This window comes from Lampetra fluviatilis, chromosome 30, assembly GCF_964198595.1.
Source record: "Lampetra fluviatilis chromosome 30, kcLamFluv1.1, whole genome shotgun sequence".
NCBI classification, from domain to species: domain Eukaryota; kingdom Metazoa; phylum Chordata; class Hyperoartia; order Petromyzontiformes; family Petromyzontidae; genus Lampetra; species Lampetra fluviatilis.
In genome coordinates, this window is record NC_136304.1 from 6,850,178 (window position 1) to 6,872,673 (window position 22,496).

Here is a 22,496-nt window from a genome sequence, read left to right on the forward strand (position 1 = left end):
AAGCGGCCAATTACTGCACACGCCAACACAATGGAGAGAGAGGGGGAGGGGGGGTCTGATACACATGATAGACAAAAGAACGAAAATGCCCATGTTTATACCAATGCTGGCTGAACAATGAAGAGAGTACTGTTAAAATAACTGGGGATGTTAACACTCGGTAAAGTACAGTAAAATAGTGCCTGTCAGATAAGATGGTCCTAAAAATTTGTGATTAAGTCTTTTTTGCGTGGTTGATAACATATTTCCAATGATTACTAAGAAAGCTTCAAATCTAGAACCCATCATCACGGTTGAAGTTATGTCTATGTTTGTATATCTGGATGGCTCCATGCACAAACCTTTGATGGTAACCAGAAGGTTTGGAGAGCACCTTGTGACCATGGCCACAATCGCGCGACTGTGGTTTGTCTTTAATTTTCCATTCACGAATGAGATGGGAGATGTGTGCATCAGCGAACTGACGATACAGGATACATCATCATACGTGTCCGGAATCGCTCCCAAATATGCACCTTGTCATCCTCATTCCATAGAGTCGCCCGATTTGTCGCTTGGATGAAATATTATCGCGAGGGAAATCAAACAAAATCGCACAAAATCACCGGTTCACGTTTCGCCCTTTTCACACGGAAAACACACCGGAGTTGCAAAATATACGCCAAAAACAAAATTGTCTTCCCATTCCGATATATCATTTGTTTCGATTTTTCATGCTTTTATAAGTTTTTTGAACGGGGTCAACTCTTGTAAATTAAACCCATCCTGGTATTTTGCGTTCTCTTCGTGGTTTGACAAAATCAGCTGGTATGCTGAATACTTCAGTGAACCGTTCAAATACAAATTTATCTGCCGGGTTACGTATTAGGCAGCAGAGGGCAGTACATCTCTGCTCACCAACCCACACGGAACCGCGTGGTTGAAGTATGGTCAAATAAGACCCATGACTCGCACGACGCGGAGTGGCCCTCATCCAGCAGTGGATTAACAAACGTCTATTTTGGATAGAGTGAAAGCGAAACAAGGGCATATCATTATTTGCGCTTGTTTACGCAGAAAAGCCTCGCTTTCATGACTTAGGGGGGGAGGGGGTCCTGCCACGTTTTCGCAGTAGGGGGCGATGATTGCTGCTGTGCTTAATCCCAATTGTGGAATTTGAGGGTAATTTCTAAAACTTGCCACCATGAATTCGTCCATAGGTGGAGTAATTTCTCTTCGCTATCGCAAGAACTCTTAAAGGCCCAGTGAGAAAATGTACCAACGCAACACCACTGGCCGTGTATTATAATTGAGCTGTGGGGGAGACTGCAAGACATACTTTACTGGGAGCTTGAAATTCTAACGTGAGCACGGGGCTGTAAGGGAGCGGTGCTCCACCGAACACACGTGGCAAACAGTGGGAGGGGGGGCAGCAGCTTTCCATGTGCTCTGTAGGGGGCAGCGAAGACTGCATGGTGGCGACGTGGAATTATTTTATTATTTAGCCGACATGGTTGCGGCTATAAACGCGAAATCCTGCTAAGCCAGCGTTTTGGACTATTTGTCCATATTGACGTGGTGGCCCATACTGAACCGTTATGAGCCCCACCATCACCACCACCACCTTCCCCCATCTCGCGCCACTCTCTGCAGCAGTCACCAGGGGTCGCTGTCATCTAACTGGAGGTGTGCGTGACTTTCACAGCCCATGCGGAGCTCGGTGTGGGAGGGTTGGTGGGAGGGTTGGGGGGAGCTCTGGACACGGGGGTAAGGAGGACGCGGAGCTGGTAACAAGGATCCTCGGCTCGGCACCGGCGTGGGTGGTGGTGGTGGCGGTGCCGCTGGTCGAGCGCTCACTTGGTGAATATATCTGCCACACGACCAAATCTCCTGGGTCACGTTCCTCTGCCGCTGCCGCTTGAGAAGGTGGTAGTGGTGGTGACGTCGTCGAAGCGCCGTTTTCAGGAGCAGGGGACCAAGCCAATGGAGCAGACGCGCACCCCCCTTGCTGCTGCTTCTGCTTCTGCAGGTGAGCGCGCCGTCGTGGTGCCCTGTGCCCGGGGCCTGCCGGCTCCGAGGTGGCACCGAGGCCAGGCGGGCCAGCGAGACGGGGGTGGGTGGGTGGCTGGGTGGGGGGGGTGTCGCTATGGTGGCCTCGGAGCCGTGCCTGGCGGCGCCCCGGGCAGATGCGGAGTCGTGACGCGTCCTCCCGCAGAGGCGACGGGGGCGGAAGGGGCCAACACCCCGAGCCCAAAGGTCGTCCGCACACGTTGCCCTCCTCATCTCTCGCCCTCCTCTCTCTCTTGTCATCGTCCCGAACATTATCATCGTCAACGGCGCCGGCTGTGAGCGAACGCGCCCCCCACGGGCGCCGTTTGCCGTCCCCCCCAAAAAAATCCCTCCCACGGGAAGAGGCTAATTTGATCCGCTGCCTGCGTCTGTTTGTTGCGTGAGGTCTGCTGCTACCTACCAGCTCGGCCATGAGACGGCCGGTGCAGTGAGGAGGGACGCCCCGAGCCTCCACCGCCCCCCAAACCACCCCGCGTCCTCCCCTCCCCCCCCGGCATGCGGCACGGGCCCCCGGGGACGTGGACATGGAACCTCGAGGCGGCCTGCAGGCCGAGCCTGGCCCGGGAACCCGTGGCGAGGAGGGGTCCCGCGAGCCGAACCACGGCGAGATGGAGCGGCTCCTGAGCGGCGCCCTGGTCGCCTGGGTAAGCGGCTCCCCCTCTCTGTGTGTGTGGTGGTGGTGGGACCGACGAAAGAGGGGGACACCCCAAGAGATCGTACATGGGTTGGACCATCAATATGGGGGAGATACATTTTTTTCACCGTGTTCTAAGATTCCGTGAGAGAAGGGTCCTGCATTGCCATTTTGGCACATTCCCTTAAATTAGATATTGTTCATCACTAGCGTCCACCGGGTGGAGAGGGGCACACCTGTCGACCCATACTGTGTTACCCGTATTCTTGTACAGGGAAATTGAGTTATCGGGTCCATACGGCGTACAGCCGTTTCATACGGGCACATTTTTTGTCTATTTGTTTGTGTTTCTCCCTTGTGATGAGACTTTGTTGGATGAACGTTGAGATTTATAAGGGCACGGGGTGACCAATAAGGTCTGAATTGGTCTAATAAGGTAGGCACTGATAAGGGGTTGACAGGTATGAGGGGGGACTGAGGTGTGATAATTAAATATTAATGGACCAGGAGAGATGCTCGTCACACTGCACCTCTTCAGGATGATGCTTTTAGCTGCACAACATCCTGGGTGGAATCACTGTGACATGCATTTTGTGTACGTTCGTTGAACATACAGTAATTACATTTTGACTACTGATGTTCTGGCGTAGCCACCACATAGGGATTAATTTCTCACTCGATATTCTCTATAACTCTGCTAGCATGACTTGGAATAATATGTATTATTGACATAAGGCAATAAACCACTGGAGTACAACGTGTGCCTATCCATAATAATTATATCTTATTGTACTATATATTGGCATAATTCTGAGGACAAAATAAGTGTCATGAAACTGACACAAGGTGAGATTGATGTGGCGTGCCAAAATAATTTCTGGAGCAGCGTTCCGGACCGTTCTGGACCGGTCCGGCTCGATATTAAGGCACTGGGTCCACACCCATGCCACCATATGATGTCTCGGTCCCTCGATGGAGTAATCATGCTGAAGTAAGTGAGACTATGTGTGAAAGAGCTGACTTATCAGAGCCGGGCACAGTGGCACACGCCTCTGGGCGAGGGTGGCGTATCACCTCGTTTTGTGAAGCTTTCAAACCTGCCAAGCTGCGCAGTGCCCAAGAGATGGCTGTAGATCAAGCGGGTTTGTGAACCTGTCTGTGCAGACCTTGGAGTGTGGCCGGTGTGTTGTGTTCTGGTAATCCGGTCTCCTACCACCACAAAACACTTTTGAAGAAGAACATTACAATCATTGAAACTGTCTTGGTCAAAAAAAACAAACAATATATCATTATTCGTGCAGATCATGGTGGTTACCTAGTGAACAGGAGCAGAGGGTGATGATGTCCAGATGTGGTGTGGACAAAGGATGAGCAGTGTGCAAGGGTATATCCCATCATGTGCACGCCGGCAGGTGAAGACGATGGGCCCATTGGCCGAACCCGGCGCCGGCAGCAGTTCCGAGTACCTGGGCCTAGTGGACGGCGTGGTCCTCAACGACTTCATGCAGCTCATGTAGGTGCTGGGCAGGGATTGCAGAGTCCTGGGTGACACAGGCTCAGCTGCTGGCATCATTGTGCGCTGCTGATGCCTGTGCTGTGTGCGTGCTGCCTTTGTGAAGCGGTAGCTCAGCGGTTGCCACATTGCGCTATGAACCTGGCAGCCCGGGTTCGATTCCTGGCTGTGGCTAACACCAGTGGTGATTATATAAACCGTTCCTAGGCCTTTCCTAGGTCGACTCGGCTTTAATAAGTACCTGGTGTGGTTGTATGCACATCAGCAATGGGAAAAAGTAACAAGGCCTGGTTCTGGCCACACACCTCCTCATGTGCCGTGCCAATCTTTATAGACTACGGGGGCAGTTGTATTTATCTTTCTGCTGCCTGTAGAAGTTCTAGTTAGGTTAGTAAAAAAATGCTTTCTTGGTTGATTTTCAGTGACCCACGTCCAACCAACCATGTGGCTCACCAGCAAGTCAACGGTGACGTGAGTTTGCGCGTTCAGAACCTGCGGTTCCTGGTGCGGCGCATCCAGAGCTACTACCAGGTGTGGACACCATCACATGACCGACAGTGCGCAGGGCCTAATGCACGCCGAGCCCGCCGCTCACCGACACGTATTTAGAAGTCCACGTTTCTCCTGATCCAGATAAGTTGCGGTCCATGCCACGCCACGCCCGGGTCTGGCGTCGCCTGGACCCGTTGTGGTCCCGGCCACGCCAGCGTTGGGCAGGGAACAGGAACACACGTGGGGAAACGGGGAGATCGTGGTTCCTCCCGAGAGAGTGGCGCGGAAGCTTGGCTCGAAAAACACGTCGGGGAGGACGGCGAAAGGGAGGCTCGTTTTGCAGACATGAGACGGAGCTGTGCACAGCCGGCAGCGCTGGCGCGCATAAGATTGGATATTCGTTGCGTTTGTCAGTCCCTGTGTGAGGATATGTCCACTCTACAAGTAGGTGGGAAAATCTCTCGGTTACGTGGAACTCGCACCGACTGGAAAACACATCAGTTGCTTAATATTTTGAAAGAAAAACAACACAAGCGGTTGGAATCGTGAGTATATTTAGCTGCATGACGGTGAATTCAAAAGTGTCTATTTCTGTGGGAGGAAAATAGCCATTTCCCTCAAATGGACTCTCTCATACAAGCATAAATGGAAAGCTGCAACCTCCGCACAGTGCGGGGGGTGGGTGATGGGGGGCAGTCTAATGAAGAGTGCGGATTGGCTCCGGGGACGCCAGCCCCAAGATGCTTTATCAGCCGTGTGCACATTGACTTCCGCACGCACGGCATGTGAAATCAAACCTCTTCCTTCCTGCCCACTTGCGCAATACTTCGCACTCATCGCCACTGCCACGCGCCCACCTGCCACCGCGGGGCCCCATTGGGCCCTACGGGGAACGTGGGATGGGGTGGTGGAGCAATATTCACACTCGCCCAATGCCGGGAATTTTGACGAAGGTGGCGACGCGGTGTGGGGACAGCGCTGCCCTCGGGTGCCCGTAAATATGCCAGTGGGCACGTCCGACCACAATGGCTTTGTGGTCACTGTTGTGACCCTGCCTGGGTTTTGTGGCATTCGGGCAGCTTGGCAGTTGTTATTTTTCGCTTTGGTGGATGGATAGAGGAAGGAGTGTGCGTGGTGTGTGTGATGATCGAGTGCTATGGATTCTGGGTAAGTGGTGTGGGTCCTGGGTGAATGGTGTGAGTATTTGGTGGTGTTTTATGTGAGTGGTGTGGGTGCTGGCTGAGTGCGTTGGGTGGTGAGTGAGTGTTGTTGACATCAGGGCGTTCATGTTCTTTTGTTGTGATGCAGGAGGTTTTACAGCAGTGGGTCGTGATGGCTCTCCCCAACGTGTTCACCATCGCCAGGGACCCGTTTACTGGTGATGACGTCACTCTTACACTCGCACCACAGACTACCGTGGCCTGTGGGCCCCCTCAGCCAGTGTGGACGTCCATGTCTACATGAACACACACACACACACAAGCAATAATAAACTAAGTGCTTGAACACAGATCATTTGATGGAATTTACCTGAATCTCTCTCATTTTCAGAGCAAGGCATTGACGAGATGAGGAAGATTCTGCTGCTGATGCTGGGGTGTGCCGTACAGGTATAGATGCTCCTCCCGGCGCCCATTTGCAGTACTCATTGTTCAAAAGCCACCTCATTTTTCCCAGCCGTCCTTAACTCCTGCTGTACCTCCAGTGCGAGCACAAGGAGGTGTTCATCGAGAAGATCACGGAGCTGGACCTGTCCACGCAGGCGAACATCGTCTCTCACATCCAGGAGGTGCCTCCCCACGCCAACCGCACACGCTAACCGCACGGGAACCGCGCGGTGAGACCAGCGCACGAACACGATGGCGCCCGTGCGTGCGTGCAGGTGACACAGAACCCGGAGAACGTTCTGGAGATGCAGTGGTCCGAACTGGAGGAGCTGCCACGGGACGAGCTGCAGGCCGCCACCGGCACCCTGCTGCACCAGCTCCGGAACCTGCTGCGCCAGCGCGACAAATATGCCGACGTGAGCATTCGCACGCAGACCTACGGCCCGGCGCACTGCCATTAAGTTGCCCCAGTATAAAGCAGCCGTGTGGGTTGCAGCTGGCGCCGTAGCCGTGACGTGCTGCCATGTTGTCTGGCAGGCGATCGTGGAGCTGCAGCAGGAGCGGGACTCGGCGCAGACGGCGGCAGCGCCGTCGCAGGGGCGGCCGGGACCTGGCGCCGGCATGCGGACCCCGATCGGCACAGGCACGGATGCGGCGGTGGCGCTGGACAGCAGACAGCACCTGGCTGTGGAGCTCGCCGACAGCAAAGCCAAGCTGCGTCGCGTGCGCCAGGACCTGTAAGCCCTGAAACGGGCAGCGCACGCAGTCACGTCCGCGCCAACGTTAAGAGAAGTGTCGCTTGGCTCCCGCGGGCACAAACGTGCACGCCCCTTGCGGTTGGGTCGGTGAGCTGCTGGCGTCAGTGGTGAAGTATGGCCGTGTGGTCCCGGCAGGGAGGAGCGGAGCGAGGAGCTGCTCGACTGTCGGGCCGAGGCGCAGCAGCTGAGTGCCGAGCTGAAGCGCCTGCAGCACGAGGTAAGTGCGCGCATGCACAGACCCCAGCTGGCCTTGCTTCAGATGTGAGTGGCAGTGCTGGGCGACATGGGCGACCGCACGACATCGATACCGGCGTCTGGGTTGCATGCAAAGGTCATAGGTTGTGCTAAAAGAATACACAATCCCCGACGTTGACGGTGCACACGCCCTCTACTGGGTCAGGGCCAGTCGACCCAGCCAGCCACCTCGGTGAGGCTCAGGAACTGTTTTTTTGTGTTTAGTTTGTTGTCCTTCCCCCGCGGGGTTAGCAAAGAGAGGGTGCAACTGAGGTCCCGCAGAGGTAAGCGGGGAGACATGGATTAGGTGCCGGAGAGGGGGCAGCAATTAGGGGGAGAAGCAGTGATTGAGCGGGTGCATTTGGGGACGAGCAGGTGCAAGCGTTGGAGCACGGGGTAGATGCTGGAGAGGCAGGAGATGGAGGCGATAGGAGATAGCGCGTGCTGGAAGCGCAGTAGAGGTGCCAGCTTAATGGGGGGATAAGTGAGGACCCCAAATGAGGAGGGATATATGAGGGAGTGTGCGGAGCGGCACGGGGTTGGTGCTCAAGGCATGAAGAAGACAAGAGTCGGGGAGAAGACGCCTGGACCCTCGCCTTCCTCACCTCGTCCTCCCCAGCAGTGTTGACTGATCCCCTGCTGGGGGCAGGGACGAGGGCGGAGGTGTGAGGGAAGCAGGACAGGTTAGCGGAGTATAGAGTGAGAGAGTTAGCGGAGTATTGAGTAAGAGGGTTAGCGGAGTGTTGAGAGAGAGCGGGGGAGACAGGGTGGATACCGCGCACGAGGTGTGCGGAGATGAGTAGGGGTAAGTCGGGGAGTTCGGAACAAGGGTGTGTGTGTGTGTGTTAGTGTAAGTGAGGAGCATCCATACTGGATGCAAGGTAAATAAAGTGACACAGGAGAAAAGCTAAGAGTGTCCGTGTGAGTACGCCACCACACATACAGGGTTCGCCCTGGTTCTTTATTTCTGAAAAAGAAAATGCTTCGTCGAGGAGTTTGTGAGTGAAAAAAGAAAGTACCCCTAACCCACTCAGCGTATACAGAGTGCGTGCGTGCGCACACGCAGACGTTTTACAACGCCATAAAATCTGCGCTGACACCGCCGCCAGCCAAGGATTTGGCCAAGGATGGAGTCATTCTAACGCTGCGGTCGAGCGTGGCGGTGGCGGCGTCGACGCCCTCGGCCAACGGGGCCCGGTTCTAGCGAGCGTCGTGTCGCGCTGTGCCAGAGCCAGCAGCTGGCGGCGGATGCGCGCTGGGTGCGAGCCTTCCGGGACGAGCGTGACGGGCTGCTGGAGAAGGCAGGGCGTGCCGAGCGGTTCGAGGCGGACGTGGAGCGCCTGCGGGAACGCCTGCAGGACCTGCCCTTCTACAAGGCCCGCGTCGAGGTGTGCGCCCCGGCAGTCGGGCTGCGCGGTTGTCGCTGCGTTTTGCGTGCTGGTCGCCGTTACGTCTGATCGCGTGTTCAAATGTACGTGTGTGTGTTGAACTTGTTTAACACCCTACGCGGCCAACCGTGCTAATCGGAGGTGCTGTGGTTGTCGTGCCGCCTGTGTGCGCGTCGCGTCGCCTGCCGCGGCGGCGCAGGAGCTGCAGAGAGACACAGCCGTGCTGCTGGAGACGCGGGCCGTGCTGGAGCAGCAGCTGGAGGCGGCGAGGGCTCGCTGCGACCGCACGCACGAGCTGGAGAAAGAGCGGCTCGTGCTGCGCTCGCGTCTCCAGGACCTGCACATGGTAATGGGCGCAGGCGACACCAGCGCGGCCCCCTCCTAAAACCCTTGGCGCCGGCCACGGAGGAGCGCAGTCGAGCGGCGTCGTCGTGATGGTGCCGCCCCCAGGAATTCGAGGAGAGCCAGAAGCGGCTGGATGAGGTGCTGGAGGAAAAACTGCAACTGGAGATTGCGCAGACGCGGAGCCTGGAGGAGTCGGCACAACGTAGCAGGGAGCGCCGGCAGACGGGCGGCTCCGAGGACAGCGCCGCCGGCATGCAGCACTCGCAGACAGCGCACGGATGCAGCGACGCACACAGATTGACGCAGACATGTACACACGCATTCTCGCATGTGCACATGGACATAATCTGGACGGGCCCACGCTGATGCCCGTGCGACGGCCGTTGTGCGAGCGCAGGCAGGGCGCTGAGCGCCGAGGTGGGCGAGAGCGTGTCGGGCCGCCTCATCCAGCTGGAGACCGACAACCGGCTGCTGGAGCAGACGGTGTTGGAGCTGCAGCAGGCGCTGGCGTCGCAGAGTCCGGCGGAGCTCGACGACGCTCGCCCGCGCCGGGCGGCCAGGGAGGAGGCAACCGAGGGGGGCGGCGACAGGTGCCACCAGCAGCAGGGCGCCGGCGAGCAGGACCTGCTGAGAAAGGTGCGGTGGGGGCCAGGCCGGCGTGAGATAGTGTTTTGATCCCCGTGGTATTCTGATCCCGGGTTCCAAATTCTCTTGAGGTTCAAAAATACCTTTTGACCCCCCGGCGCTGCGAGGTGGGATCGTTACGGCGTCGCGAGCAAGCGTCGCGCTAAGCTTCCGCCCCGCCGGGCAGGTGGAGCTGCTGGAGCTTGAGCTGCAGGGCTTGCGCTCGGCCGGAGACCTCAGGGAGGGACTGCTGCAGGAGAAGATGCAACTGGAGAGGACGGTGGAGATGGTGCGTGAAGCCATGGCGAGGAAGGTGAGTGCAGGCCGCTCCCAGGGGGGGCCCGCCCTTGGTGGCCACAGATGCGGTGAGATGATGATTTAGTTTGTTTGCCCAGGAAAGCCTCACTGAGTCTGTTGACTCTTTTTTGAGGTAACTCTTGCAGTAGAGGGCGATAATTGCTGTGTAAATTTCCATTGAGTGGTGTGCGGTTTAATTATTCTAATCAGGCAAATTTGGACGATGACATCGGCACACAATGGCCGACTCTTGCAAATGACGTCACTGGATCTTTAATGTCCACTGCGAATCAGATGGTGCGTGGTATTTTGACAGTTAAAACAGGGCAGCCGCTGGAAATTAAGCACGAACCTTTGGGATCGAAATGGGAGCAGTATACGGAGTTTAGGAGAAATGTAGCCTCGTCTGCCTCATCGCTTCACAAGATGCTCAGTGAGCCAGACGACAGTGTCTCGACAGAACAGCGGTGACTCTCCGTACCGCCCCTCCACTCCTCCTGCCCGGTTCGTGACCCCCACAGGTGCAGCAGCTGGAGGAGGAGAACACTCACCTGCGCGGGACCGTGGCGACGTTGCGAGACGCCATGCAAGCCGGTGCCGAGGCACGGGCCAGGGATGACGGCGCCACCGAGACGCGCCTGCTGCAGGTACCGCTGCCGGCGGTTTGGGCCGTGGCGATCTGGTTAAGGTTAGCGTGAGGGTGTCAGGTCAGTACTAGCACTGGGCAAAGATGGCGAGTTGTGGGGCGTGAGTTTTTATTTCGGTGCCTAGAATTGCTGCAGCGCAGGCTCCTTGCCGATCGCCGATGCCTCCGTACGCAGGAGACGCTGGCGGAGACGAGCTTGCGCCTGGGCCAAGCGGAGGCCGAGCGCCGGCGAGCGCTGTCAGACCTCGAGCGCCAACAGGAGCGCGTCGGCGAGCTGGAGGCCGAGGCCCGCAAGACACGGAAGGACACGGAGCAGCTGCAGCGCCGCGCCGCCACGCTGCTGGTGTCGAGCGAGCGCGCACATGCCATGGAGCAGGAGAACGCGGCGCTCGCGGCCGAGGTGCGCCGTCTCAAGAAGGTGCTGGACGCGCTGCGCGACCGCGCCGCCGAACTGGAGGCGCTGCGCTCTGAGTGTGTGCAGCTCGAAGACGAAAACCTGCAGCTGAGGCGGGAGGCGGAGGAGCTGCGCGCGGCCAAGGCACGGCTGGCGCTCGTCGAGCTCGAGAAACTGGAGCTGGAGCAGAGCCGGGAGGCGCTGCTGCAGAGCCTGGAGGCAGCGCGGGCCGCGGGGCGCCGGGCCGAGAGGCTCGACGCCAGCGTGCGCGGCCTGCAGGCCGAGGCGCAGGAGCTGCGCGCGGCGCTGGAGGAGTCCGGGCACAAGACCGGCGAGCTGGAGCGCCGGCTGCTGGACAGTGCCGACGTGAGTGGGCGCGGCCGCTCCGGGGGGGCGGGGTGAGATCGCCGGCCGTGCGGAAGTCGGTCAAGCCGTCGGGCGGAGGGGATCGCGACGAGCATCCGGTGATCGTCGGACTGCTGCCGCTCACCCCTACCGCCTCCCCCCACCCCCTCCCCCCTTGTGACTTCGGCAGGAGAGGGAGCGCGCCGAGCGACTGGAGCTGGCGCGTGCGGGACTGGAGGCCGAGCTGGCGCGGGCGGAGCGGGAGGCGCGCGAGTTCGGCAAGGAGAGCCGGCGGCTGCGGCAGCTGCTGGAGGAGCGGGAGGGCGCCCTGGAGGAGCGCGCGGCGTCGGCGGCGCGGTCGGAGCGGGAGGCGAGCGAAGCGTCGCTGGAGGCCGCTCGGCTGCACGAGGCCTGTGCTCGGCTCCAGGAGGCGGAGAGGGAGGCCCGCGACACCGCCAAGCAGGCCTCCCTCGACGGCACGACCCTTGCCGCCCTGCAGGAGGTGCGTGCGCCCTGCCCGCTGGGGGCGGTTTGCCCGTCAAGGCGGTAACGCACGGGGACGTGATGGGAAAGGAGCGACGGCCCTTGCCGCTTACCGTGGTCCTGTTGTGCTGCAGGAGCTGGTGTGTGAAAAGCTGAGGTCCCAGCAGCTGAGTGCCGACTTGGAGAGGCTGAAGCAGCAGCGCGAGGAAATTGGGCCCGATTCCCGGGGGCGCCGGCAGGGCCAGTGCAGCGGGGAGACCGAGCGTCCTCGTTCACGGTGCGGGCAGCTACGCGACACTCGTGCCACAGCTTTCGGGAGCGTTGTGCTGGCGAGAATTTGGCGATCGACCGGGACTGCGCTGATTTCCCGACTGTCGTTCTTGTTTCTGGTTGTAGCGACACTGAGCTTCTGGAGCCTGCGGTTGGTCCGTTGGTGGTCAGGGAGGAGAGCAGCGTGGGCTCAGCGCTGGAGCCGCGAATGCGGGCGCTGTCCGACACCAACACGCAGCTCCGGGAGGAGCTCCTATACGTGAGTCCCCAGCTCAACTTTTGAAAGTTCCATGAGTGACGATCTGCATCCTAGAACTTGTGGTGGATTTCCAGGACATCCGACTGAATGTCAGTGTCTGTCGACACAAGGTGAAGAAGAGTTACGAGGATCTGAGGCACCGTGAGGATGAGCGGCAAACGGAGAGCGGTTCCTCGGGCGGCTGGGAGGGGCAGGAGGCGACGCGGGAGCTGCTCCGAGTCAAGGACCGGCTCATCGACGTGGAACGAGCCGTACGACACTATCACCATGGCAATGTCCTCTCTATCCCCCCTAGTGCTCGAATGACACGCGCGGACACACACAGATGCACACGGACACGCACGGACACACACAGATGCACACGGACACACACGGACAAACACAGATCCACACGGACATGCACAGATACACACAGATGCACATGGGCACACACGGGCACGCACGCACGCACGGACACACACACACACAGACTTACATGGACACGCACGCAACCCCACAGTCCCAGGGCCAAGCCCCCTCCAGTGCTGATGTTTAACCACACACACAACACAGTCTAGCATCACGGGGGCTCCACCGCACGTGGCTGATCCTACGTGCACGCGTGCGTGTCCCGGTCGGCCGCACAGAACGCGACGCTGCAGGCCGAGCGCCAGGCGCAGTCCGCGCAGTTCCGGCAGCTGGAGACGCAGAACGATCACCTGCAGGGCCAGATCGCTGCCCTGCAGCAGCAGGCCGCCGCACTGCACGAGCACAACGCCGCCCTGCAAACGCAAAATGCCAAGCTGCAGGTGCGTAACCCCCCCTCCTCCAGCGGGCGGATGCCCCGCAGGAGCATTTGCTCGCGGTAGACGGGAACCGCGGACGCGCTTGTGCCGCCCCTGCTAACGCCCGGTACCGACCGGTCGCGCGTGCAGGTGGAGGGCTCGGCGCTGAACACGCAGGCGTCCACGCTGCTGGCGCAGAACGCGCAGCTCCAGGGTGTGCGCTCGGGCCTGGAGAGCGAGCTGGAGGCGCTGGGCCGCGCGCGGGACGAGCTGCGCCGGAACTACGAGTCGCTGCTGCGCGACCACGAGCGGCTGAGCGTCCTGCACGAGCGCCAGGCCTCCGAGTACGAGGCGCTCATCGCCAAGCACGGCGGCCTCAAGGGCACCCACCGCACCCTCGAGCTGGCGCACAGGGAGCTCCAGGACAGGTACCTCGCCGGCGCTCCTCGTGCGGCTCTAGAACCAGCGAGGGGAACTCCCTCTGGCTTCTCCGTGTCTCTCAAACGCCGGCCTGCGCAGAACCAGGTGGTTAGAACTCCGCGAGTGGCGAAGTAAGGAGTCGCAGCCCCCCGATTGCGACTGCGGTGAAGTTGAGACCCTTCGCCCGCATCGCACTGTGCAGCATAGTGCACGGGTCTCTGTGCGAGTCCATGGGTCTTTGTGCTAATCCGTGTGTACCTAATGTGAGTTTACCCATCTGTGTGGGAGTCTGTGGTTCTCTTTAAGTGAGCGAAATGCAAATGCGTCACCCGCATCACCGATCGCTGAATAACACGCGCTATTGCAGGAGGTACAAGCGAGCCCAAATACCATCGACACCATGTCCATTACCCAAAAAACCTCTTATGGATGATATTAGTCGTGAAAGCCTACGTGTTAAACTGACCATCGAACGTCTTCTCCAAACTCCCATTCTTGGGTAGACAAGCGGCCCATGCCAAGCCGCCCGGCGCGGGCGCCACCAGGAGTCGGCGGCGCAAGCTGCGAAGGCACGGGACGCCGGCTCGGTCTGCTCGGCGAGCCTCGTCGTTATCCCGCTGCGCCCTGTCCGCGCCGCAGGTACAACCAGTTGGAGAGCCAGCGGGGGCAGCTGGAGGAGCTGGAGGGCAGCCTGCACGCGGAGCGCGAGCGCATGCAGGAGGAGGCGAGCCGCCACGCCGCGCTGCTGCTCGAGCACCGCTGCCTGCGCCTCGAACACGACAAGTGTGCTACTGCACGACAGGGGGCCCCGCACGCCCTCTCGCGCATCCTCAACCTCATCTTCTGAGCTCCCCCACCTCCCCCCCCCCACCGTCCCTCCCACGCCACTTCCTCGTACCCAGCGCGTGGGAAAGCACTTTTGGTTGTTGTTTATTTCCGGCTCTCCGTGTCCGGCGCTCATCGTTACAGTCGGGCAGGGAGCGGCCTTCCGCTTTTATCCTCGACTGAGGAATCGTGCAATTTACTCATTTGGGGGGACTGGCCCAGCGTCGGTGCGAGACCCTCCCGATAATAAGTCTGGAGGCTCCCCGATGCTTCCCTAGATAAGACTGTAACTAATGTTAACGTTCATGTTGGTTGTTCGAGCGAATTTACGTTTAATAAAGAGTCGCTTGTGCATGTCGGTAATGCGGAGAGTGGTGAGATCGCTGTCTGCTGGGTGTGTGCGTGCGTGCTCGCCGCCGGCGCCGCTAACGAGGCTCGCGGGGGGTGGGGGCGTCTCTGCGCGCCGGCAGGCTCTGCTCGGAGCAAGCGCAGCTGGGCAAGGAGCGCGAGGAGCTGCAGGGTGAGCTGCGCGCGAGCACGAGCGCCCTGCACGGCGCCCAGCTGGAGCACGCCAAGCTGCAGTCGGCGCACGCCGAGCTCAAGGAGCAGCACCAGCAGCTCGACATCGTCATGGCCAAGTTCTCCAACCATTGCGAGGTGCGGCGACCCCGCGCGCACGCGATGCCTCCACCACACCACCGGGGATCGGCCTGATGCCGCGGGGCTCCGGGCGACGCGGCGCGAGCGTAGGGCGTCGATACCGGCGTCCGGATCGTAAACACGGGACGACCGTGAAGGTCGTGTAGTGCTCTTTTAAAACGAGGTTGACGCTCTCCCAACGCCAATGGGCCCACGTACCTACGGCCGCGTCGACCCGGTAGAAAAACTAGGCGAGGTGAAGGGTTCGCATTCGCGGTACACCCCTGGCGACCGTCGTCAAAGCTCCAACCGTCTCACGTTATTTGTAAAAAGCTAGTATCCCCAACCTACTCGTAAGGACTCGGTGCATTCGTCAGTAAAGCTGTGGCCTTGAAACAAAATTGGCGACGTGTTGGCCAGTGGCCCTTGCTTTACGCGATGGCGTGCACGGAATGTCGAGCCGCGCCGCTGTCGGGCGTTTACGACGCCAATAACCGAGCCGCCGATGACCGCCGCTCAGCGACGAAGAGCGGCCCTGGCATCGGCCGAGCGGACGGTCAAGGTCCGGGTCGCTTGAACGTGGAGGTCGCGCGAGGCGACGTCGCACAACACCAGGGGTTGGGGGGGGGGGGTGCGCGAGTCCAACCCCGGCTCCGTCTGCCCCCCGCCCCCTCCACGCTCAGCTGCTGTCTCAGCTGAAGGGGAACCTGGAGGAGGAGAACCGGCACCTCCTCGACCAGGTGCAGACCATGATGACGCGCAACAAGGAGCTCATGGACCAGACGATGGAGAGCAAGGAGCAGTACATGGAGGAGCAGAAGCAGTACCTGTGAGTGCAGCTGTGTGCGAGTGACTGCGTGAGTGTCAAGGCGAGGGAGGTAACACCTTGTCACGGTGGCAAGATGTTATCGCCCTTGCCTGGTCTGCTGAAGGTCGTGGATTCGATCCCAACCCTGACGTCTGCATATTTGGAGTTTGCATTTCTCCGGGTCCTCCGTTTTTTCCCTCCACATTTAGAAAGATGAATTCAGAGTATATACTGCGATAAATTTCCACGTGATAAGCCACTTGGTTGAGCTATTGTTTGTGGCCAGGTCGCTTCTGAAAAAGAGCTACATAGGTCAGTGGGCTTTACCTGGTAAAATAAAATAAGTTTATAGTTTTATAGTCTAACTACCCGTGTGAGCAATTGATTGCTTGTTATGATTTTGTGAGTACCTCCATACTGTTAATACTTGTGTGAACACCTGTTTGGTGAGTTTAGCAACTGTGTACCTCTGTGTATGACTAGATGAGTGAATGAGTGGGTGGCTGCGTGAGTGGCTGAGTAGCTGTACGCGTGAGTACCTCTGCGTGTTAGCACTCGCGTGAGTGCCAGCGTGGGTAACCGTGTTAGTTCCTCCGGGGTGGGTGGCTACCTGTACGCACGAGTACTTACGCAAGGTGGAGAATACCCGAGTGACTGGGCCCGTGCAACACAGCAGCGCCGTCCTTCGTGACAGCCTCACGCTATGAGAATGAGCGCGCGATTACCAAACGTACTCGCGGTTCGGTTGAGTGCGCGCTGGGCAAGAGCGTGCGACTAAAACCCCCGCGAGCTGAACCCCGGGCGCTCTCTCTCTTCCCGCAGGGACAAGCTGAACGAGCTCCGCTGGCAGAAGGACCGGCTGGAGGAGAAGATCTTGAATCAAAACAGACTCCCGGACCCCTCCCCGAAACGGTGCGTGGGGGGGTCACGGCGGTGCCCGTGTGTGTGCCCGCGTGTGATCATGGTTGGGGAGCAGTAGCTTAGTAGTTAGTGCACTGTGGTAGTAACCCGCTGACCCGAGTTCGATTCCTGCTCACAAGCAATAACAGTGGCGGATTATTTTAACTATTTCTGGGCCCTCCCCTAAGTCATCGCCACGAGGGAGACAAAGGCGGCCGGGCGTGGTGCTGGCCACCCACCTCGTGTGCCATGCCGGTCTTCATAGGTGCTTGCTAACAGCACTTGCTCCTACAGTCTGTTAAGGCTATATGGGGGATATTTGTTTGTATCATGTAGACGGAGTGCTGTGTGTGTGCTTGTGTATTCTGCAGACCGTGTGTTTGTGTTATGACGCGAGCTGTGTGCGCGGCATGTGTTTCCGCCGCAGAAAAGGGAACTGGATCGACAAGATGAAGAAGCTCATCAAGAACAAGAAGGAGGGGCTGAAGGAGAAGGTAAGAGGAGCGCGACTCCACGTGGCGGTCACTTCGCTCCGCGATCATGACAGTGCGGGGCGGTGGCGTCTCGGCGCCGTGCGTGCGGTGACGCGGAGTGCGTGCGGTGGGTGCGGCGCACAGGTGCGGTCCCAGCTGGAGCTGTCGGTGCTGTCCGGGGACACCGTGGACGGAGGTCTCTCTCTGCCCCGGATCACGTTCGACGACGACCTCGGCGGCGAGAGGCCGAACGGTGAGCGGAGCCGCGGCACACGGGCATGCACGCGGCCCAGGGCGGCAGGGGCGAGGTGGACTAGAGGTGGAAGTGAGACGGAGATTGTCGAGTGAAGGAGATGGGCAGAAGCGAGGGCGGGCGACAAAGAGGGGAGGGTAATGAGGAGAGTGGTGAATAGGAGAGCGGGCGACGAGGAGCGCAGGTGGGTGGGCAATGAAAGAGTGGGTGACGAGGTGGATGGTCTGAGGATGACGTGATGACGAGGTGGGGTGGATGACGAGGTGCGTCTGACGTATGTGAATGTGTGGCTCTCAAGCTGGCTGGCAGCGCAATGTGCCGATGCGGAGGAACCAGCGCCGTGGCCCTGACGATGGGACGAAGGTCACATACCGGCGCTCGCAGTGTAAGGCAGCTGGGGCCCCCCCCCACTCTCCCAGCGAACTCTCACCCCTGACCCCACTGTCGACACAACCTCCCCTGCCTAACAATCGCTTGCACTTCTAATCAAACGCTGTCTGTTGGCTACTCTTGCTTTCCTCTTCTCCTGCAGCTACAGCTTCTCAAGCCGCTGATTATATATCAATTAATTGCTGGTGATTGTTCTCAATTATTATCGACTTTTTTTATTGGACCGATTATTATTATTATTGATTACTCATTGTTAATCAATGGTTTGTTTTTGTTCATTGTTTTTGGAGATGATTTATCGCATGTAGATTCCTGATTATTGATCGCGAGGTGAACGTCGTGGATGTGTCTCAATCGTTATGGAGGCCAATCTGCCCCTGGGATGGCAGGAGAGACTCCATGCAATTGGACCTGGTGTGTTGTCACTGTGGTTGTTATGAACTCCGTTGTTGAGGCCCTGTCCCCCTCTCCATTGCCTCCTTGGCGTGCGCTGCAGCTGTCGGGAATCTCCTGGATGGGTTCAGCCAGAAGGGTCTGAACGACGGGGCCCTTTCATCAGGCTCCGAGGGCCGCTCGGGCGGGAGTGGCCGCTCCGTGGAGGCTTCGTCCCACTTCTCCTACTCCACCGTGTCCCTCAACACCGTGGCCGGCGGTAGCAGCGGCGGCACCTCGCACCGCTCCACCGGCATCCGGGACATACTCCCGCCTGCGGAGGAGGCCGAAGAAGAGGCCGCGGGTTGCGACCGTGCGGGGGAGGCCCAGGGCGTCCGGATCAGACCGCGGCGGCCGCACGGCATTGCGTGGGTCGGCGAGCAGGAGGACCCCGACTTCCTGCACTTCATCGAAGGCAGGTGGCCCCTTAACCACCTCACAGGTGTCGGTACCGTCATGGCCATTGGAATGTTCTTCGCATATTACCTCTGTGATGTGGTTGACGTGGTGATGTTTCTAACCACACAGACCTGCGCATATCGTTGGGCGACCAGCCTCCCAGTGATACATCGGAGACGTCCAACCGCACCTCGACTACCTCGGCCACCTCCGGTACCAAACCACACTCGCCCACACTCGCCCACACTCGCCCACACTCGCCCACACTCGCACGCACTCGCACGCACTCGCATGCACTCGCACGCACTCGCACGCACTCGCATGCACTCGCCCACACTCGCCCGCACTCGCCCGCACTCGCCCGCACTCGCCCGCACTCGCCCACACTCGCCCGCACTCGCCCGCACTCGCCCGCACTCGCATGCACTCGCCCACACTCGCACGCACTCGCCCACACTCGCACGCACTCGCCCGCACTCGCATGCACTCGCCCACACTCGCCCACACTCGCACGCACTCGCACGCACTCGCACGCACTCGCCCACACTCGCCCGCACTCGCCCACACTCGCCCACACTCGCCCGCACTCGCCCGCACTCGCACGCACTCGCACGCACTCGCCCACACTCGCACGCACTCACCCATACTGGCGATGTGTCTGTGTGTGGTGGTGTGTCTGTGTGACGTGTCTCCGTAATGTGTCTCCTGTGTGTTGTTGTGCCTGCAGTGTCCCGTCCTGACAGCGTGGAGCGAGAGGGCAGCCGAGGGAGCAACGTCAACAACAACGCATCGCTGTGGCCCTCGCCGCACGGTGCGAGGCCAATCTCCCGCCGGGGAAAACGGGGGTCACGGGGGTCGCAGGGGTCGCAAGGGTCGCAAGGGAATCCGGGATCACAGGGGAACCAGGGGCTACCAGAGGAACAGGGCTCAGAGTGGGAGCAGCATGAGCAGAGGGAGCATGAGGAGCAAGGAGAGCAGGAGAAAGGCTTACCGGTAGCACAGGAGGAGCAGGAGAAGCAGAGGGAGCAAGGGAAGCAGGGGTCAGAAAAGGAGCAGGGGGAGCTGGGTGCAGGCACTGAGCAATTCGGGTCAGTGCAGCACAGCCACTGAGTGTTTGAATAGTGCATTATGGGGGCTGCGTCGGCAGGTGGGGCGACTGTGGAGACAGGGTGGAAGTGACGGGGGGTGGGGGGGGGCCAGTGTCAAGTGTTAGCGAACAGTGCTGCACGAACGTCTCAAGTGTGGCCGGCCCGCTGCACGTGTGTGCGTGTGCGTGGATGAGGCCCCACATGATCCCACGTACTCATGTGGGGCTTCAGATCTTGCGGGAGCGATGCTGCTGCGTGCCGCTGTGCCAGGCCACGCGGCTCGGGGGCGGCCTGCGTCGCGCGAATCCCCGCGACTCTCTCCCCCCAGTGGCCTCGGGCAGCGCCTCCAGGGGCACGGCCGGTCCGGGCGGCCCCGGAGGCGGCCACCAAGAGGTGGCGGGGGACGCTCACCACGGCGCCCCTCCCGTGTCGGGTCCCGATCCCCGGTCGGGGCGACAAGAAGCGTGCGGGGGCGCAGCTGCGCAGGGACCGCCGGAGGCCCCGGGGGGCCCGGGCTGGTGGCTGCCGGCACTGGGAGAGAAGGCAAGGTGTGGCCGCTCCCCGGGGAACAAGCGACGCTCTCTGCACGAGTTTCTGCTCGAGCGGAGGCCGTCGCCCCCCGTGCCGCAGGTAAGAGCGCCCGTCGCTTGCCAGGCCGCCGGTGGCCGCGCGATGATTTGCGACTCGCGTTTCACTTTCATCAACGCGCACCTGGACGGCGCCTGTGACCGCGCGATTGCGGCGAGAGTTCAGCGAGTCTGCGCTGTGTGTCAGAGCGAACGTGGCGCCGCCAGGGATGGGCACGAGGAGCGGCGGGGATCGTCGCCCCTGAGCCCCGGGCGCGGCGAGAGGCCGCACTCGGCGAGGGCGCCGCTGCGGGTGCGGCTGGCGCTCTTCAAGACGTGGAGCCTGGATGGCGCCGACAGGAGGCACCAGCCAGCCGGCGCCACGCCGCCGGCGTCTCCGCCTCGCTCCCCGCGGACGCCGGCGTCCACGGCGGCTCAGCTGCTGGTGGCGCGGGAGCTCCCGCACGGGCAGGGCCGCGCCTCTTCGGTCCCCGAGCTCCTGGAGGTGACGGCGCATGCCGGCGGTGGCGGCAGCGACGGCCCCCGGGAGACGGCGTTCGGGTTCCTGAAGCAGCGCGCACGGGCGCGCCAACGAGAGAGGGCCGTGCCGTCCAGCACCAGCAGCTCGGACTCTCCGCCACCCTGACCCAGATTGTTCCGTGAGCTCGTCACGCCCGAGCCCAGGCGATGGCAGCGATCCAGCCGGGTGATTCCTGGACTTGAGCAGATACTGCCCACCCCCACTGCCAACCCAGCATCTCCCCATGTGCACCGCGGTCGCGTTTCGGCACGTTCTGAATCAACGTCGCACATTCCATTCGATGGACTTGATGACGCTTGCCGATTTTGCACCCACCAACCCCGTCCTGTTGAAGGAGGCAAAGGCTCTAGCGCGGGGTGGCCGTCACGCCTCTCACTTGAATCATTAACATTCTTATTGAACCGCTACTTTGATCAAATCTGGAGATATCTTGAAGCCAAGAGGTCTGCTAAACACCCTAGATTTAGATTTATTATCGTTACTATTCATACACAGCCATACACAAAAAAGAAGAATATAAGTGCCACTCCTGCCGATCGTCGCCCGAGCTCATTTTCTGCTGCACGGACTCGTAGCGCCGTCTTTGCCAACGGCACACGGTGGCGCTGGGCTGCGCCGCCTTGGTGGTGTCTGGCGGTTGTGTTGGCGCCGCGGTGAAAGGAAAATCGGTGGACTCCGGGCGGGCTCGCAACCGCGTGGTGCCACACCGTGCGCCAAATAAGTCGGAGCCGCACGCCGCCATCATTTCACTTGGCGCACACGCGTGGGCACAGGGCACATTCCATTGCTCGTGCGCTGTCGTGTTCAATTAGTATTAAGGCAATGCTTTGGTAGTGAACTGCAATATGTATTTTTTTTTACGGTTTCATTAATATGTGAGAGTTTTATCATTTCTCTTCACGTCAAATTTTCAGTTTTTACCTAAAAAAAGTTACGATTATTTTTTTTTTCCCTGTCCAATGTTTGTCAAGAAACACAGGTTTAGTATGTTATTTTTTTGGGTCAAATTACTGATTGTTATTCAGTATATACTTAAATTACAACGTACACGGGGGGGGGGGGGGGGGTTGGCCACATTTTAATTGAAAACATTGTTTTCTGTGGAAATGTTTATTAAAATGTATCGATTGTATTGTTTGACCCGCCTCGTCAGCACTCGCGTTGAAACACGTTCAGCTTTTATCAACAAATAACAGATCGTCGGATATCCAGTACGGTCGTGACTTTGCACGTCAAAAATATGGGCTGCAATTGGGACTCGGAGGAAATTCACGCAGTCATCCAAGCACTCGCAGAGGCATAATAACCCCCCCCCCCCCCCACAAAGACAATATAAACTATTACCAGAAATAGAACAGCTAAACTGAGTTTGCAAATGAAGGAAGGAAGAAAACACGTATCACGGATCGCACAGGGAGGCATGTTCTTGCCAAAGTTATCGACAGCGAGAGAAAAAGTTTCCTTAAAATTGGGTTAAAACATTCTGTTTAGTGAAGCGAGTGATGACGATGTGATGAGAGTGTGGCGGTGGTCCTCATCTCGAGTGGTGAACCCCTTCCAGGACGTGTGTTCAGTGTGGAAGAGCAGACCAAGGGTGGTGGGCCACTTGCCCCTCTGTAGAGGGCCGGCAGTGGCGTGAACACTTGCAGTGCTGCACCTT

General features: G+C 59.3%; 1 protein-coding gene across 3 annotated transcripts; it reads left to right on the forward strand.

The window, feature by feature from the left end:
* The first annotated feature begins 1,730 nt into the window (after positions 1-1,730).
* Positions 1,731-21,871, forward strand: LOC144943198 (girdin-like). 3 transcript variants are annotated; one of them, XM_078870457.1, is made up of 35 exons: positions 1,731-2,008; positions 2,434-2,693; positions 4,096-4,196; positions 4,619-4,727; positions 5,997-6,066; positions 6,240-6,298; positions 6,394-6,477; positions 6,571-6,711; positions 6,833-7,032; positions 7,189-7,270; positions 8,517-8,675; positions 8,875-9,021; positions 9,126-9,270; positions 9,418-9,656; positions 9,832-9,957; positions 10,463-10,588; positions 10,763-11,347; positions 11,517-11,828; positions 11,944-12,086; positions 12,206-12,338; positions 12,449-12,589; positions 12,965-13,126; positions 13,253-13,530; positions 14,162-14,305; positions 14,818-15,004; positions 15,670-15,815; positions 16,617-16,706; positions 17,122-17,188; positions 17,312-17,420; positions 17,719-17,805; positions 18,307-18,657; positions 18,771-18,854; positions 19,369-19,452; positions 20,058-20,359; positions 20,504-21,871. In XM_078870457.1, exons 2-35 carry the CDS (start codon positions 2,574-2,576, stop codon positions 20,939-20,941), a joined length of 5,751 nt encoding a protein of 1,916 aa, XP_078726583.1. In that variant the 5' UTR covers positions 1,731-2,008; positions 2,434-2,573; the 3' UTR covers positions 20,942-21,871. The 3 variants fall into 3 exon arrangements, with proteins under 3 accessions (XP_078726583.1, XP_078726584.1, XP_078726585.1); XM_078870458.1 differs by having other exon boundaries at positions 2,453-2,693; XM_078870459.1 differs by lacking the exon at positions 17,719-17,805.
* Positions 21,872-22,496: the final 625 nt, after the last annotated feature.